The sequence below is a fragment of the Monodelphis domestica genome, chromosome 8 (assembly GCF_027887165.1).
Source record: "Monodelphis domestica isolate mMonDom1 chromosome 8, mMonDom1.pri, whole genome shotgun sequence".
NCBI classification, from domain to species: domain Eukaryota; kingdom Metazoa; phylum Chordata; class Mammalia; order Didelphimorphia; family Didelphidae; genus Monodelphis; species Monodelphis domestica.
Window position 1 is genome coordinate 60669330 of NC_077234.1, and position 18830 is coordinate 60688159.

Sequence of the window (18830 nt, forward strand, 5' to 3'; positions counted from 1 at the left end):
TTCTTCCGCCTGTTCCGCCAAAACAGTCTTCACATGCTGGGTGAGCAAAGCCCTTGTTCACCAGGGGTCGATGACCCGATGGCTACCCTCACAAGGTTTAGCCGGCCTGTCGAAGCCGTTGCCCGGGGTGTGGCCGCTGCCGCATGCTAGCAGCTACTGGGAGCCACAAGTGAGAGCTGGGTGTCAGGTGAGGGTCAGAGGTTGGAGAGCTGCCCTAGGAGGGCACGTCAAGCCCTCCATACCAGAGATACTATCCCTCCCTGAGCACCCCATACACCCCACTATACTATACTATACTATACTATACTATACTATGCTATGCTATGCTATGCTATGCTATGCTATGCTATGCTATACTATACTATACTATACTATACTATACTATACTATACTATACTATACTATACTATACTATACTATACTATACTATACTATACTATACTATTCATAAATTTCCTCTAATGGTATACAACTTGTTCTGTGCCCAAAGAATAATTCCTCCTCAGTATCTTGGTAAGAGTTTGTTTGCACTGGTTCCAGGTATTCGATCTTTTCACTTGTGTCCCACACATCCCCTTCTTTGTCTACCTCTTCATAAAGCTTATAAAACTGATAAGGCATTTGTTCTATATCATCTTCATCCATTATAATCACACCTTCTGGTATTCCTCTTGTGAATCTGCTGACATAGAAACCCATTCCCTCTATCTTCTGGGAATGACTTCAATACAGATCCACTTGCCCCTATATCAGTGAGAGGTTTGTGCTTTTGTTCTCCCACTTCTGTCCCAAGATATGGTTCTGGAGTTCCTTGTAGATTAGCTATTATGGTGTTTACATACACAGATTTCCTAGTATCATCTTTACTTTCTTGCCCCAGGGTTTGTAATACACTTGCATCACTTTGGACCACTGCTGTCTGTGAGCTAATAGCTTGCTCAGAGGAATGGTTTGTGTTTGTATTAATTTCAGTTTGAGAACTGCTTGGATGAGGGTTCACTATCAAAGACTCTTGTTCCCACTCTTGATTGACAGGCAGGCTAAGTCCCCAGCTTGTTTCTTGCATCTTGGCTTACAAGTCCTCTCTCTCTCCATGCCTCTACCATAATATACCTTCTAGTAGTGAAGTTGATTTTTCTGAAGCCCTTACCTTATGTCTTAGAATCAATGCTATGTATATGTTCCAAAGTAGTGAAATAATAAGGGCTAATGGGGGTTAAATGATCTGCCCAGGGTCACACAGCTAGGAAGTATCTGAGGTCACACTTGAACCCAGGACCTCCCAACTCTAGGCCTGGCTCTCAGTCCTTTGAGTTACCTAGCTGCCCCCTGAAGTTGATTTTTTAAAGTGAGTTATTCCTACTATCTTTGTCTTATCTGCAAATCTGATAAGCATGTTGTCTCTGCCCTATTTCTTGGTCAGCAACAAAAACGTTAAACAGCAAACACCTAAGCAGAGCTACCTGGCATACTCAATTAGAGATTCTCTCTCCAAATTGGCATCCAGTCTTTAATAGCTACTGTTTGAGTCTAGACATTCAAATTGTTTCAAATCCATCTAATTATAATCAACTCAAGTCCACAAATCTACATCTTTTCCACAACAATCTCATAAGGCTTTATTAAATAAGTTCTTTGGGGCAGCCAGGTGGCTCAATGAATTAAGAGCCAGGCCTAGAGATGGGAGGTTCTGGGTTTAAATTTGACCTTAGACACTTCCTAACTGTGTGACCCTGGGTAAGTCATTTAACCCCCATTGCCTAGCCCTTACCACTTTTCTGACTTGGATCCAATACACAGATTCTAAGATAGAAGATAAGAATTGTTTTCATGTTTTTCTAATAAGTTGTTAAAATATAGGTAAATCACTTCTGTAGAATCTCCTTGACCTAAAAGGGAATGAATTTAAAAAGGTCTAAAAAAAGGAAGTTAATCCCAGCTAATTGGCTCACACTTGTTAAGAACATGCTGCCTCATTTTAATTACTACTTCCTTTTTATAACTTCATTAACCATGCCCAGAACACTACTTTCTACATGTAGTACCAGCTTTCACTCCATCCTAAAAAGCTTGAACATGGATTCAAGGTACACAGTGGTTTATATTCCCTTAAAACTAAATTTCAGGGGTCCTCACCAAGAGGTTTGTTCTTACTAGTCAGCCAGAGGACAAGATGAGTCCAAAGCAAATGCATTTACAATTAAAAATCAACATAAAAATAGTAAGAGTAGAACATTTTCCTCTTAAAATTGAGGCACCCCCCCTCAAATACTCCCAAGAAAGGCAGGAAGAGTAGACAACATAGCGTCAGGCCTGGTGGGACACACAGGAACGTTTGTGGCTAGCACACAGAGATCAGATGCAAAGGATACATGCAGGACACAATGTGGAAGGTCTAGTGCCATCCAGAAGCAGAACCCAATAAACCCATCACCATTTAGTTTGCCTTTCAAAATACTTTCTCTCTGATAGAGTCTGAAGTCCAATTCTTCTTCTAAGCCTTTTAATATTAAAGAGTTGCCTGTAACCCCAATCAATTCTTTATCATCACTCTATACTTCCCCTCAATCCATTTTAGAGACCTGCACTGTATAAACTGTGACGGTTTGGGTGGGTCAAAGGCAATATGATTTTCTTCTAACCATGGAATCTCCCCTGAAATCACCCTGAATATTAGGGGATTGGAAAAGGAAGAATTAAAAGGCCAAAGGAAATCATTACAGGATATCTTTCTCCACCTCACATAATTTGTTCTAAATTCCAGCCATCAACAAGTAGGACTTTTGTTAAGAGGAAAGGTGGAGAAGAGAACCCCCGGGATGATGGTAAAATGGTTAGTCAGAAGGTCTAGTGAGCTAACCAGCCCAAGGATACTTCTTCCTTTCCCAGACAGAAAGCTGATGGCTGCCCACTGTTCTTGCCTTATGTGATGGAGGCCCAAGTAAAGCAGAGGTCTATACCAGATTAGAGAACACCACAGGAGTGGAGAATGACAGTTGATTAGGTCAATTTTAGGAAATCTAATCCCCCTGGATGGCCTTCTGGTAAAACTTCTTGCTGGAAGAAGATCAATGGTGCCAGAGCCAGGATTCTGCTTAACCTGGTTCTGATGGAGATCTCCCTCCTGAATCTAAACCCCTCCAGCCAATAACCCTCCTTCTTCTCCCCTAAAGATCTGACTGCTAATGAATAAACAGCAACTATTTATTTGGGATAGGGTAACTAGGGTGGGGATAGGGAAGAGGTCAAACAGGAGATCCCTAAGGTAAAAGCACAGATTGAAGATGGATGCTTTGGCTTAGGCCAACAGCTGAAAGGACCAGCCTAGAAGCTTTCTCTGTCTTCTTGACTCCCCTATGCCAGCTATCCTAATCTAATGTTAAAGAAACAATAAATGTCTTTAGGTATAGCTGATACAAAGGGAGATCTTTCTGTCTTCAGGACTGACTCAGTCTGCCCTCCAGGGAAAACCCTGTCAGGCAGCTGAATGTCCAGTCAGTCCTCACAGGTCTTGAGATGGCAGAGAAATAGGATCGATTCAGACTCAATGTGGGCATCAGATACATTTGGGAAATCCTCAGGAAATGGTGGGTTTCAAATCCTGAGATAGGAAAGGGAGATGCTTTCAGGCGAAGGTTCAGAGCGGAACTCCTCATCCATTAGTTATTCTCCCAGCAGTCATTGTCCCCAACATTCCAACTGCCCTGTCATTCACTCTTGCTTCTTCACCATTGCATATCAACTCTGTAAAATCTTCTCTTACACTTTAAATTACCCTACAAGGGTAGCTAAGCAGTACAGTGGATAGAACACCAGGTCTAGAGCTGGGAAGACTTGGGTTCAACTCTGGTCTCAGAGGTGGGGTGGGTGACTTTGGGTAAGTCATTTGCTCAGCCCTTACTGCTCTCTGTCTTAGAATTAATACTGGGGGCAGGTAGGTGACTCAATGGATAGAGTCAGTCCTGGAGATGAGAGGTCCTGGATTCATATCTAGCCTCAAATTCTTCCTAGCTGTGTGAACTTGGGCAAGTCAACTTTGTTTGTTTTTTTCAAACCCATTCTTCATATTTCCCAGGAAATCAAGTCAAGTTCACTGGCCTATAATGAACCGATTTTGCTCTTTTCTCTTTTTCAAATGGAAGTGGGGAGTATCCTTAACCACTCTTATGCTTGGAACCAATACTCAGTATTGATTCTAAGACAAAAGGTAAAGATTATTTAAAAAATTTTTTTTAAAGAAAGAAAATAAAGGTGACAATTCCAAAGAATCTCTTCCACTATTCAAAATCTTCTAAGGGTCACTCTTCAGTAGTCCTACCCACCAGGTTCTATTCAAGGCATTGGTAACTTGAACACCTTAAGAGAAACTAAATGTTCCCTCTCTACCTCCTTTATCTGTATCCTGGATACCAATTCTCTGTTAGCCATTTTTGTTTTGTTCATTCAAGTTCAAAGAATAATTTCTTTGGAAGAGAAAAAGAGCCAAAATAAGAGGTTGTCAGTTATCATTGTTCCATCCACACTGAGAACCAGTCCAATTCTTTCTTTGATTTGACTTTTTTGCCTAGTCTAACATATGGGGGGGGGGTTCTTTTTTTAGTTCACATTCACATTTTTTATCAGCTTCAGCACATATTGAACTTAAGCCCTCTTGTTACTATTCTTATAAGACCAAATCAAAGTTTTAAAATCATACTCTATTACCTCCCTTTACCTTCATTTTCTGTATATCTCTGTAAAATCTAGTTCGATTCATGAGCCTCTCTTTGCTGGTCCATGGTCTTTTTGGGACAACTACTACTTTCCTTCTCCAATAAAATTATTTTTCTTTGAATCTTAAAAATGTCATTTTGCCCCATGCTATAGAATTTTAATCCATAGGATTTTACTTATCACTTTTCTGAACTCTTTGAAATTTGTTCTCCAAAATTCTTGGGTATATGTCCAACTATGCCCAGTTTTCCTCTCTTCATCTCAGACCAGAAGGTTACGTACAGTCTCTTCTCCCCATGGCTTCCATCATTTTTCCTTTAGCAACCAGTTCCTATCAGGCCCAGAATCACACTTCTCCTGGTTGGTTCCATCAGCCTTTGATGGATGAAGCTAACATCACAATAAGCCAAATATTGGTAGCTGCTTGGTTTGGGTAAGGAATGGTGTTCCAATAGATGCCTAAGTAAATGATATCCCATCACTTCTCTATCATGCCTCTGTGTTACTAGGTTTGAGATCTCTTTTCTGTTCTTTTTTTTTTAACCCTTACCATCCCCATTAAAATCAATACTGTGTATTGGTTCCAAGGCAGAAGAGTGGTAAGGGCTAGGCAATGGGGGTTAAGTGACTTGCCCAGGGTCATACAGCAGCACCAACCCAGAGAGTACTCCACTTCCTTGCAAAGTACTCAGGCAAAATGTGATGCAGGGTAGGAGGAGCTTGGGGAGGGCCAGCCTGGAAAGTGGATTCTATCTACACATTAACTTTCCTGCCAATAAGTAAATGTTCATCTGCCCTGTGGAATGTTTTTTTTTTAAACCTTTATCTTCCATCTTAGAATCTATCCCATTTATTGATTCCAAGGTAGAAGAGCAGTAGGGGCTAAGTAATGGGAGTTAATTGACCTGCCCAAGATCACACAGCTAGGAAGTGTCTCAGGCCTTATTTGAACCCATAGCCTTTTATCTGTAAGCCTGTCTTTCAGTCCACTGAACCACCTACCTGTCCCTGATGTGGAGTATTCTTTATCTGGGTTTGTTCAATCCAGCATACCTAAAAACCCAGACCTCAAAGCATAGACATATAGAAACACCCACCACAACATACCTTTCTGATTTGCACATAGTCACACTTGGCAAGACCCCAGTACAGCAATCTAGCTGCTGCCAGATTTACTTCTTGGGACAGAAAGTAGTTCACGGTCAGGCAGAAAAAGAAGATCCATTGGGTAGTATAACAAGATAGAAGGAAGAGGTAAGGGCAGGAATAGGGGAAGAAGGAAGAGAAGATAGCACAGGGAGGGAACATAAGGGATGACAGGGTAACTGATCTCCTTTTTCTTCTGAGATGGCCAAGTATGGTCTGCCAAAAGTGATGTATTTAGCACTGACCATAGATAGAAAATGAAAAGAGCAGAATTCAGTGTGGCTACCCAATGGTTTCTTAATGTGATGGAGTATAAAGTTAGGTCAAATAACTTACTTCAGAAATGGCAGAACATTCGGGGAGGGGAGAGATCAGAATAGACTGCTTACAGGAGTGACCTCTTCAGGACAATATTTTTTTAAGATGCCAGTCACTTCCTTAGTTACCATTATTCCCAACACTGGTACCACCAGGCTCCAAGAAAGGAACACATGATGAAACTAATTTAATTCACGAGAAAGGCAGTCTGGTATATTGGAGACCGAAGAGGCCAGGCAGAAAGGAATATCCTACTGTATCAATATCAACACTGAGCCATGGTTTGGGTATCTGGGCACAAAAATGTCACTGGGCAGGAATGAGGACCATTAAACCATAGAAGATTTACACGGGTTCACAAAGTGGTTGGAACCTCTGTTCAGAAAGTAATGAAACAATCCTGGAACATCATGTAAGAGAATAGGGCAAAATGAGGCTAGAGAAATTTCGTGTTTTACCAGAATGGGAGACTAGAAAAGTAAGCTGACATTTTCCTTTTAGTTTAGTGAATCGATAAAAAATGATTTCCTTGGAAGAAAGCACAGAAGCACAGAAATAGCATAGAAAATAAGACCAGGACTGTGGGCAAGGAACTGTAGTGCTGATATGGGGAGAGGAGGAAAGACAATTTGAGAAAAAGTGATTCCATAGAGATTATGACCAAGGTAAGGAGGGGGGATTGTAAAGAGGAACAAAAGAGCACAGAGTAAAGATTCATCGCTGAGTTATTTCAGTCATGTCTAACTCTTCATGATGCTGTTTAGGGTTTTCTTGGCAAGGATACTGGAATGGTTTTTCCTTCTCCAGGTCATTTACAGAAGAGGAAACCGAGGTAATTAAATGACTTGCCCAGGGTCATCTAGCTGGTAAGTGTCTGATGCCAGGTTTGACTGGCTTCGGGCCTAGTACTCAGTCCCCTGTGCCATGTACCTGCCCAGAATAAGGATTAAGAATCTTAAATAAAGGTATAAGTATGCATCAAGTGACTTCAATAAGTTATGCTCAGAAAGATTTTTAAGCCTGGTGTTTAACAGAAAACAAGCAACATTCTTTTAAGAGATAAAATCCATCCTTGAGACATAAACCTAAAAAAACATACCACAAAGAGGTGAAGACTTTGGGAATGTGTCCAGGATAAGGAAATAAACAAGACAAGATAAAAACCTACAAAAATAGAAATCATCAAAAACAAGGAAGTAACTAAGAGGGTTTATAAGGGCTGCCCTGCAGAAGAAGAGTATCAAACTGTACTCATTTCTCCTGATTCCTCTCTCCTCACCTCACCTAAACCCTCTCTACTGATACTATGGGTTGCTGTGGCTGTAGAGGCAACTGTGGTGGCTGTGGCAGTTGTGGTGGCTGTGGAGGCTGTGGTGGTGGCTGTGGCTGTACCACCTGTACCTGCCGCCGTGTGGGCTGTTGCTCTGCCTGTTGCCCCTGCTGCTATGGCTGCTGTGGAGGCTGTTGCAGCCCCACAGTTGTCTGCTGCCGCCGCACCTGCTGCTGCAGATCTTGTGGCTGTGGCTCCTGTGGCTGTGGCTGTGGCAAGGGCTGCTGCCAACAGAAATGCTGCTGCCAACAAAGTTGCTGTAAGAAGCAATGCTGCTGCTAGAAAAGAGCAATGAGGATGAGGGCTGGGCCTCTGTGAAGGAACAGCTGGGGGCACATGCACAGCATGAAGGAAAGACTTTCCTTTGTCTCAGACTATCTGCTTTACTTCTGCCTGACATGTATGTCATCTGTGTGTGCTGAAACAAATGTTTGGATCCCCCTACTTTGAGGATACTGTGTCTCTTTCTTGATTTCACAGAAATATCATAGGCAAAACAAAGAACTAAAGAAGACAAGGGTGCAAAGTCAGCTATTATATGTTGTTGAGGTCAGAAAAAATGCAATCATAATTTTTGTTCCTTTTCTTAAAATGTGTATATGTACAGATATGTATGTATACATATAGGATATTGCCTAGATGTTAAATTTCAGTATTCAAAGATATGTTCTCTAACCTTTACCCCATGCTGCTTCCCTCTTGAAATGTGGATACTAGGGGCAGCTGGGTAGCTCAGTGGATTGAGAGCCAGGCCTAGAGATAGGAGGTCCTAGGTTCAAATCTGGCCTCAGACACTTCCCAACTATATTACCCTGGGCAAGTCACTTAACCCCCATTGCCTATCCCTTAATACTCTTCTGTCTTAGAACCAATATATAGTATTGATTCCAAGATGGAAGGTAAGGGTTAAAAAAAAAAAGAAATGTAGATACTAATTTGCCTACTTGTATTGCCCATTTTTCCATGCTTTTGGTGTTTCTTAATCATCTTCCTACCCACCTATAAGTATCTCAATAAAATTAGCTAAATTTCCAATAATAAACTTGTCTCTTTTATTCCCACCTTGCGAATGGCTACAGAAAGAAATCAGGAGTTGAACAATTCACATTAAAGAAGGTTTTTTTTCCATTACTGAAGTAAACTTATAATTTCAGACAGATCAGGATCTGAGAAAAATAATATCTATTATATTTCATGTTTACACTGGGAACACCCATCATCAATAAACACATATTACTCATGAATTTGTATCACCCAATATTGTTTTGTATTAAAACTGCTATACATTATCATCAAACCTCACTATAGCATCATAAAACTCCACTTCAATGTTATTCTATCCATCATTTTTCCATGTCTGAGAAGTTCAAACTTCGGATTTATTCAAATTACATTAAAAACTGGAATTTGGGTCCCCAAATTATCCATATATGGCTCATTTTATACCCCCTTCCCACCAATCTCAGAATCCATAACTTTTGTATAAGTCTCTACTGATATGAATAAAAAGAGCTTTAGTTCCCATACAAGAACTCAATGTACTTATACATTTCAGATGTCTCTATTTAGCCAAATAGAAAGTGAAGAAAATACCAACGACTCAAATTAGCCCATAGTCTATATAATTCTCCTCCCCTTTCTGGTAGGTTTTCTCTTCATTTTAGGAAATCATTGAAATCTCTAGCCTTATAAATATTAACCTAATAGTTTCAACTTAACTAGGAAGGAAAGAAAGAAATAATGTCACTCGAGAGACAATCTCCAAAATCCCCTTAAATTGGGATAGAATCCACTTAAACCCAGAATTGTGCGTTATTTAGGAAAAAAATTATTTGTTAAAATATTAGTTTGTTTAAAACCAAACGTTCCCAGAACCAATGAATAACATAAAGCATGTCCTCACTCTAGACCCAGCTCTAGGAGCTTAGGGTAAATCGTATACTCTAATTCCCTTTGCCTCTCTCCAATATTTTTTGCACAAGTGAAATTAGGTTAAATTTTACATTGAAGGCAGTTTTGAAGGGGACAGGAGGCACAAATGGGGAGCTGGAGGTATATAAAAATGAAGAGGGAGTAGAATTAGATTATAAGCAGGGGTATGCTGGAAAATGTTTAATTGGATCTCTAAGTGGGGGAGAAGAAAAGATAAGAAAACTTATTCAGGACATAAGATCAATCTGCATTATTAACTTTTTCTAAGTCACTTTATTAAATCTAGATAACTGACAAAACCATAAACTATGCCCTGTTTGAAACATTTGCTGATTTCCAAAGTGTGCAACAGGGGATGAAGTGCCAGGTCTGGAGCCAGAAAGACTCATCTCTCTGAGTTCAAATCCCGTCTCAGACACTAGATGTGTGACTCTATGAAAGTCACTTAACCCTGTTTGTCTCAGTTTCCTCACCTGTAAAATGAGCTGGAGAAGGAAATGTTCTAGTTCAAAGGTAAGTAATAGTGTGATAGGAACCTCAGGTCTATTTAAAATAAACAGCAGTTTGATGGAATTTCCTTTTTCCACACTTTCTCTCATCCTTCCTCCCTCACCTATGCTTTCTGAAGTCCCAGGTGCCAGCCCTGTAAGACTTCCTAAATCTCCTCTGAACTCAGGAATATCTCTAAGATTTACTAGATTGTAGGGATTGTTCAGGCAGCAGATTCCCTTTCCTCTCTCTGCACAGGTTGACATACTTTCCACAGAATAGGTATAGGTCTATTGTAGAGTTGAAAGCTAACCGCATTCCCTCCTCCAGGTCACAGCTCTCCTTATAACAAGAACCCAAAGGACAATGAGCAATCTCTTCATTAGCACACCCAAAGCCCTTGCCCTATCTCCCTTGTGGTGGTACTGGGTGGCTTTTGCTTTAGAAGAATATACTTCAGGGGAGCTGTAGATTAATCATCATAAAATCCAAAGTAGAGAGATGGCTCGGACACTATTTTATGGCCCCGTTTTCCCACTACAAAGTAAAACATGGGTCTCCCATGGTGCTGGATGAACAGAATGTGGCAAGCTTTCATCTAAAACATCCATCTGGGAAAATATTCCAACCTTGTAGACCTCCCAATGGGGCCTCTCGACAACTGTCCTCAGAGTCAGCTTGAAACAGTGGCAATGCTGCCATTAACTTGCTAAAGTGAAAACATGCACCCACCTTTTCTCAGAACAAATGGAATGGTTTACATAAGGCCACACAGTACTGTTAGTCCAATCAGTCTTTTAGGATATTTTGCCTATTTTGTCTGAGGATCAGGCTAGCGTGGGGGTGGAAGCTAGTTGTGAGTGTGTTGGGATTTGTGTGTTACAGTGAAAGAAAATATATTCATTAAAAATTATCCTCAAACTGTATGTACTTTGAGTAAATGTTTACTCTCTTTTCATTGAAAGACAAATGGATAAGCGATAATGATGATCATTATGAAGAAAATGAGGACGGCATGAACACAAAGACCTTACATTTGCCACATTCCTCTAATTCCTTACAGTTAAACAAAGCACTTTACATTCATCATCTCATTTGGTTCTGGAAGATAGTGCAAGCACCATTAGCCCAAAGTAACAAGTGAGGAAACTGAAACTCAAAGACATTAAATGATTTTTCCAAGGTCACACAACTAGTAAGTGGAACAGCTAGGGTTCCAGCCCAGGTCATCCAAGTTAAGGGCTCTTTTAACATAACCACAGCTCTTCCCACTAGATCATGATGGAAGTAAGAGATACTATAGAACAGAATTCCTGAGAATATAGATGGCTGGATAATAATATTATCATCATTCCAAGAGTGTTCTGTGAAGAAGGGAGAAAAACAAGGGAGAGGAGTATCCTAAAAATCTAGAGAGAAGAGGGTGATGAGCAAGACCGCAAAGAGTTTGAAAAGAATGAAGATGGGGTGGAAAGCCATTGGATCTGGCAATTAAAAGAACATTGGTAACTTTAGAGAGAGCAGTTGCAGTGGAATGATGAAGTCAGAAGATGGACTGGGAAAGGTCAAGAAGAGAGAGAGAAAAGAGTAAATGGAAGGGCCTATTGTAGATGACCTTTTCGAGGAGTTTAGCAACAAAAGGCAGAAGAAATGTAAGATGAGAATTGGCAGGAATGGAAAGATAAAATGAAGGGGTTTGAGGATGAAGGAGACAGAGGCATGTTTGCGGAAGAAGGGAAGGAGCCAGTTGATAGGAAGAGATTGAAAACAAGTGACATAGTTTCAATGCAGATGTCAAATGTCCTGAATGTGATGTCAATCTCCTAGCATTTGACATCTGCATTGAAACCAAGAGATCAGAACCTTGGTAAAGGGCTAGAATCCTTCTCTCAAATTTCAATGATGATGATGATATCTGATGATAAATAACCACTCCTTTAGCTCTGGGAAATTGCCTTACAGAGAAACAACTTGCTTATAGTCATTTAATGAACAACAAAGCATAAAACTAACTTCATATTTCTCAAATTTAACAACAGTCTTGCTTCTTGAACTCCTTAGTTACAAGAGTGGAGCTACAGTATCTAACCCTTTCCTAGGCTACCCCTTCAACCTTTTCCATAGGCTCTTCCAAATATTTTCATCTTATCTTCTCAGCTGTGAACTTTGTCTCACATTTTACAGATTTTACAGATAGGGATTGCATTGGCCTCTTTGTATCACTAAGGCTGGTTTTGTTACACAGTGTCTGGTACATATTTAGTATTTAATAAAATGCCTATTGACTGACTGACTGATGTCCTTCTTACTGAACCGAGGCAGAAAGAATAAATATAGAAAAATAATGAGCTTCAAATTAAGAAATAAATTCTCTATTTTGAACAGTCGTCTTTCTTTCAAAGAAAATATGACAAATGCACTAAAGGGAGAGCAAAAGCTTGGAATAATATAGGGAAGAATTGTCTCCTTCCTAAGAAATCTTTGAGAATAAGACAAATAATGAGAAGATGGAAGCATAGGGCATAAAACTGTCATGCCCTCCAAACTCCCCAGTTAGAAAGAATTCCACAAAATCAATGCTAAAAGCAGCAAAAAAATGGAAAAGAATCAGGAGTGAGGCATATAACTTAGAAAAGATGTGTCTGACATCTCTGGTCACAGCATCTCCTGCTGGTGCAGATACCAGGAGCAACAAAGGATTAGTTGCTGCAAGCCTGAGGGGCAGGGCAAGTAGCTATCTTATCTTCTTAACTTGGAGTCTGATCCTAGTGGCAGAAAACAGTGGATTCTATAGGTGTCAACTCACTCAGTCCACCTGGATGGACTGCAGCCTTGGCTCCAGAAGTTCCCACTTACCCACAATTGGGAGTTTACAGCTGAACAGAGAAGGACTTCAGCAGCCCAGGTGCACTGACCAGGCATTGGCTCTGCTCCAGGATGTAGTTTGGGGAGAAGAAGAATTAAGAGGGAGTCAAATCAATGAGTGCAGTTGCTGAGGGTCTGGGACCCTGCTACTGTGGTCATCCAGAGAAGAATGGACTTCCTAGCTACCATTCCAAGGGGAGGAGAACTATTTTCTTATAGTAGCAAAACTACCAGGAGGCAGCACCTTAGGTCAATCACACAATGGGGTTCAAGCAAGAGGAAGCAGGGACTATACCTGGCCCTAGATTATTGAAACTGGAAGAACTAAGTAGGGTCCAGAAAATAACAAACAAACAAAAAATCCTGGAACCTAAAGTATCACACCTCATAGCCCAGGAACAGAGCCCAACTCAAATATATAACTAAAAATTAAGGCTATTGGTTTGGCTGCTATAATGTAAAAAAAAAAATTGAGTAAGCCAAAGTGAAAGAACCCAATTTAAATATCTTACAGGGACAGATCATGATTCAGATACTTCTATGATCCATTTGGGTTCAAATTGTGAAACAGTGAAATTAAAATACTTACTTCTAAAACAACAAGGAAAACTTCAAATTGTCATAAGCCCAGAAAGAGTTTTTGGAAGAGCTTTAAAAACATTTCAAAAACCAAATGAGAGAAGTCAAGGACAAACTAAGAAAAAAATAAGAGCAACATAACAAAATCAAGAAAATTACAAAAGAAAGATCATCTAATTGAAAAAAGAGATCCAAAAACTAATGGAAGAAAATACTTTATTAAGAATGAGAATTAGAGAAGGGAAAGCTAATGATTTCCAAAGATAAGAAGAAATAACAAAGCAAAATCAAAACAATAAAATAATAGAAGAGAATATGAAACTTCACAAAAACAACTGACCTAGAAAATTAGATCAAGGAGCAACCACATAAGAATTGTCAGACTACCAGAAAGTTATGATTAAAAAAAAGAAATTTAAACATCATACTCCAAGAAACCATTAAGGAAAATTGCTCAGAAGTTTTAGAACCTGAGGGTAAAATAGAAATTGAAAGGATCCATTGATCACTACTGCAAAGAGACTCCAAGATGAAAATGCACAGCAACATCATTGCTAAGTTCTGTAACTCCAATAAGAAGAAAAAATACAAAAGCAACAAGAAAAAAAACCTTTTAATACTATGAACTTATAGTCAGAATAAAAAAGACTTAGCAGCTTTGACATTAGATGAATAATGAGAACACAGTATTTCAAAGGGTAAAAGAGCTGGTTTTACAACAAAGAATAACATACCCAACAAAGTTGAGCATAATGAGAAAAATTAACTAATGAACTAAAGTAATTTCAACAATTCTTGGTGGAACCAGGGACCAGAACTCAGTAGAAAATTTGGGTTATAAGAATCATGAGGATAAAAATGAAATATCAATTATAAGAGTCCTAAGAGTCCTGACAAGGCCAAATTATTTACTATTTACTTTGTATATGGGAAAATGCTATCTATAACCCTTAAGAATGGATGGGAAATGCTATCTATAACCCTTAAGAATGATTACTACCTGAGTAGTTTGAAAGAGCATGTATAGATAGAAGATGTGAGGTCAAGTTGAATATAAATAAATGAGCTAAAAATAACAACAAAATAGGGTAGGAAGAATTAAAATGGAACAATTACCTCATATTAAAAAAGGCATAAATGGAATAACTCACAAAGAAGGGGAGGTGGAAAGGAGGGGTGATGGTAGTAGTAGAACTCTATTCTTATATCTGAATTAAAGAGGGAAAAACATATACAACTAGAATAGTAAAAGGCTTCTTATAGAGAAACAGAAGGATGAGGGGATAGAATAAAGGAGGGAATAAGAGTTAAGGCACTAGGGAATTTAGAGAAGGGAGTGTAAATTAAGAGAAAAGAGGGAAACAGAATAAGAAAAGGGAAGGGTTCCTAGAAGGGAGTACAAATCAAGAAACAGAAGGGTAGGGTGAGAGGATAAGAACTCTTTGGACAAGATAAGGGTTGAATTTTTTTTTAAACCCCTACCTTCCATCTTGGATTGGTTCCAAGGAAGAAGAGTGGTAAGGGCTAGGCAATAGGGGTCAAATGACTTGTCCAGGGGTCACACAGCTAGGAAGTGTCTGAGGCCAGATTTGAACTGAGGACCTCTCATTTCTAGGCCTGGCTCTCAATCCACTGAGCTACCCAGCTGCCTCCTAAGGGATGGATTTTTAGAAGGGAATTAATATCAAGAAATAAAAGGGTAGAGTTGGGGGGGAGAGTGAGGGACTTTTGGAAGGGGAGATAGAATAAGAACTAGAAAGTAAAGAGGAAGGGACAAAAGAAGGGAACCTTAGAAGGGTTCTAAGAAGAATGATTTAGAAATAGTAGGACAAGGGGAAAGGTTAAGGAAGGGGTTCTAAAAAGTGGTGTGAATTAGAGTGGTAGTAGATAGAAGAAATTGGATGTCTGAGGAAAGATACAGTAAAAGGAGAGGAAGAGAAGGAAAAATAGTGAGAAAGAAATAGAATGGAAGGAAATACACAACTAGTAATATAAACTTGAACATAAATGGGATGAAATCATTCATAAAATGGAAAAAATAGAAGAATGAATCAAAAACAAAAAATTAACAAATTTACAAGAAACATAGAAAGAGAGAGACACATAGAGTAAAAATAAAAGGCTGGAAAAGAATATATTATCCCTCAGCTGATACCAAAAAAAGCAGGAGTAGCAATCATGACTTCTGACAAAGTTAAAGCTAAAATAGTTATAATCAAAAGAGAAACAGGAAATCACATTATGTTAAAAGGTACCATAGATAATGAATGTTATCAAATGTTACAGCATCCCAATTTTTAAAGGAAAAGCTAAAAGGAAAAAAAAAAGAGTTGCAGATGGAAATAGATAACAAAACAATAATAGTGGGGGACTTCAACTTTCTCCTCTCAAAACTAGATAAATCTAACCAAAAAATAAATAAGAAAGAAGTAAAGGAGATGAATAGAATTTTAGATAAATTAAATATGATAGATTTCTAGAGAGAATTACTAGGAAGAGAAAGTAGTATATCTTCTTAACAGTACACAGTATTTTTACAAAAATTGACCATATATTAGGGCACAGAAATAAGTATTAAATGTATCTTTTTCAGACCATAATAAAATAAAAAGTGTGTATAATAAGGAACCATGGAAATACAAAGACAAAATTAATTTGAGTCTAAATATCTTAAAGAATGAAAGTGTTAAAGAATAAGTCATAGAAACAGTAAATAATTTCATTACAAAGGAATAAGACTAATGGGACAACATATCAAAACCTGTGAGATATAGCAAAATCAGTAGAGGATTTTTATCTCTAATAAAGAACAGATCAATGAATTGGGAATATAATTTTAAAAATGAGAAAAAGAACAAATTTAAAATCATTGACCAAACTAGAAATCCTAAAACCCATCAAATGATTAAAAAAAATCTAGGAGTTGGTTCTATGAAAAGATCAACAATAACATTTAAATATAGAGAACTCTTCAAATATACAAGAATGTGATCAATTCCTAACTGGTAAATGGTCAAAAGATATGAAAGAGTTTTTGGATGAAGAAATCAACATTTTATATATCTAAATGAAAAATTGCTCTAAACCACTATTGATTAGAGAAATGCAAATCAAGACAACTCTGAGTTTTCATCTCAGACCTATCAGATAGGCTAAAACAACGAAAGGGCAAAATCACAATTATTGGAGATGTGGGAAAATAGGACCATTTTTTAATACGTTGTTGATGGACTATGAACTTATCTAACCATTTTGGAAAGCAATCTGAAATTATACTCAAAGAATTATAAAACTGTGTACCTTTTGGCCTAGTAATACCACTATTAGGTTTATTTCCTAAGATGATTAAGGAAAAAGGAAAAGAAATTATATGTTCTAAAATATTTATAATAGCTCTTTTTGTGGTGACATAGAACTAGAAACTGAAAGGATGTTCATCAATTGAGCAATGGCTGAACAAGTTGTGGTATCTGATTATATCAAAATACTATTGTGCCATTAAAAATGACAAACAAGATAATCACAAAAAAATAAAAAAACAACTGGAAAGATTTATATGAAGTGATAAAGGCGAAATGAGCAGAAACAGCAGAATGTTGTGTACAGTAACAACAATAATGATCAACAGTGAATGACTTAACTATTTTCATCAAGGCAAGCATCCAGGACAACTTTAAAGGACTCGTGACAAAAAATGAACATCCTCCACCTTAAAAGGAACAGATGGAGTTGAATGCAGATTGAGGCATACCATTCTACATTTTATTTTCTCCATGAATTTTTCTCTAGGGTAAGCACTATGTCTCATGTTTCACAACATGACAAAGAAGGAATTATGTATTGTGTGATCATATATGTGACTTTTATAATATTGCCTGCTTCTTGGGAAGGGGATGGTGATGGGAGAAAGAGGAAATAAAAAAAGAATTTTGAATAAAGCTACACATGCAAATTTTTTTTAGATAAGCATGTATTGTAATTTATTACAGATTTAGAACAAATCATGTGTATCATATTATGTTACATATTACATTATGTTATATCTTAAAAATAAAAATAAATATGCTTTCTTAAAAATCACTAGAGGTCTGCCAAGAGGAACAGGTTACAAACTATTGTGTAGTTTTACATTAATTTTGAGGTATTTTAAATGAGTATGGCCACCTGTGCAAAAGTTCTCTATCATGAAAAGACATTTTACTGCCCTAAATCTGAAGTCAGAGGACTTGAGTTCAAATTCTAGCTTTTCCACTTACTTCCTAGGTAACTTTGCTCAAGTTACTTGACTTCTGGGGAGTATAGTAAGCAAAAGAAGATTGCAAAATTAACTGCATCTGATTGCATATTTTTGTTACTTGAAAGGTTAAACTAGATGATTTCTTTATGGCCCTTTGCTATTTTAAATCTATAATGTACCTATATAATAGATATGTATTACATGTAATATATGTATAATATAACATTTATAATATAAATAACATTTATGTAGTGCTTACTAGGCTCTAGGCTGTGCTAAGTGCTTTATAATTATTGGCTCATTTGATCTTCACAACAACTCTGAGATGTAGGTGCTATTATTATCCTCATTTTACAGATGAGAAAACTGAGGTAAATAAAGGTTAATTACATCAGACTTTAAAAGAGATACAAAGGCAACACAGTCCAATCCTGGAGAAGTTTCCTTAGAATATTCCAAGGAAAGCATATTTGGATTCACATTTGGAAAAACTTTTACTATTCCCTGTAGAGTGCATTGGGCTAGAATGAGAGATGATGTTCATCAATGATTCCTGCCCACCATCCTCTTCAGGCCTTTCAAAATAAAAAGAAGGGTGGAAGAAACCAAGCACCAGAAATATCCAGACTAATGAGATCACTTCCACAAGTATATAATCCCCAGATCTGAATCATTCCCTAAGGAGTAACCCAAAGCAGTCATTTTCAGAAGAATCAATCTAAATTCAATTCCAAGACACTGATAATCAGTATCAAAGGGTCATTCCTGGATCTGTGAGAAGGCAGTCTTGAGACCTCAAACTCAGATCCAAGGCCACTCCTGATGTAGAAGACAGACACAAAATGAAGGTAGAAAACCTAAAAAGGGAGGGAAGGGGACTAAAAAAAAATTCTGAACTTTTAATTTTTTTTTAATTAAATTTAATTTTTTTGTCGGTGTTTTCTGGGTTTCGTTTTTATTCTAAGCAACTGAGCCAAATGAGTGAGGGGAGATACCCCATCCTCATGAGGTATCAAATGTCACATAAAAATGAGCTCAATGGAACTGGTTCTCATAAGTGATGGCCAAGTAACTCAAAGAAGGTCTATAAGCCTCCCACAGAGCAGATATTAGAAACCACAGAGGGGATCAAGTCATCCTGAAAGTGATCATTAATTTTTTATCTCCCCCTCAGGACAAGGATGAAAATTGCTCTCAGAACAGACCCAGTACCTATATGAC

The 18830-nt window shown here is 38.1% G+C and overlaps 1 protein-coding gene across 1 annotated transcript; it reads left to right on the plus strand.

The window, feature by feature from the left end:
• Positions 1-7483: 7483 nt before the first annotated feature.
• On the plus strand, positions 7484-7830 carry LOC130455932 (small cysteine and glycine repeat-containing protein 1-like). The gene has a single exon (XM_056808374.1). The coding sequence runs from the start codon at positions 7484-7486 to the stop codon at positions 7787-7789; it is 306 nt and encodes a 101-aa protein (XP_056664352.1). The 3' UTR covers positions 7790-7830.
• The last annotated feature ends 11000 nt before the right edge of the window (positions 7831-18830 follow it).

Coding starts and splice junctions, on each gene's coding strand:
- LOC130455932 (XM_056808374.1), top strand. CDS start 7,484: ATGGGTTGCTGTGGCTGTAGAGGCAACTGTGGTGGCTGTGGCAGTTGT.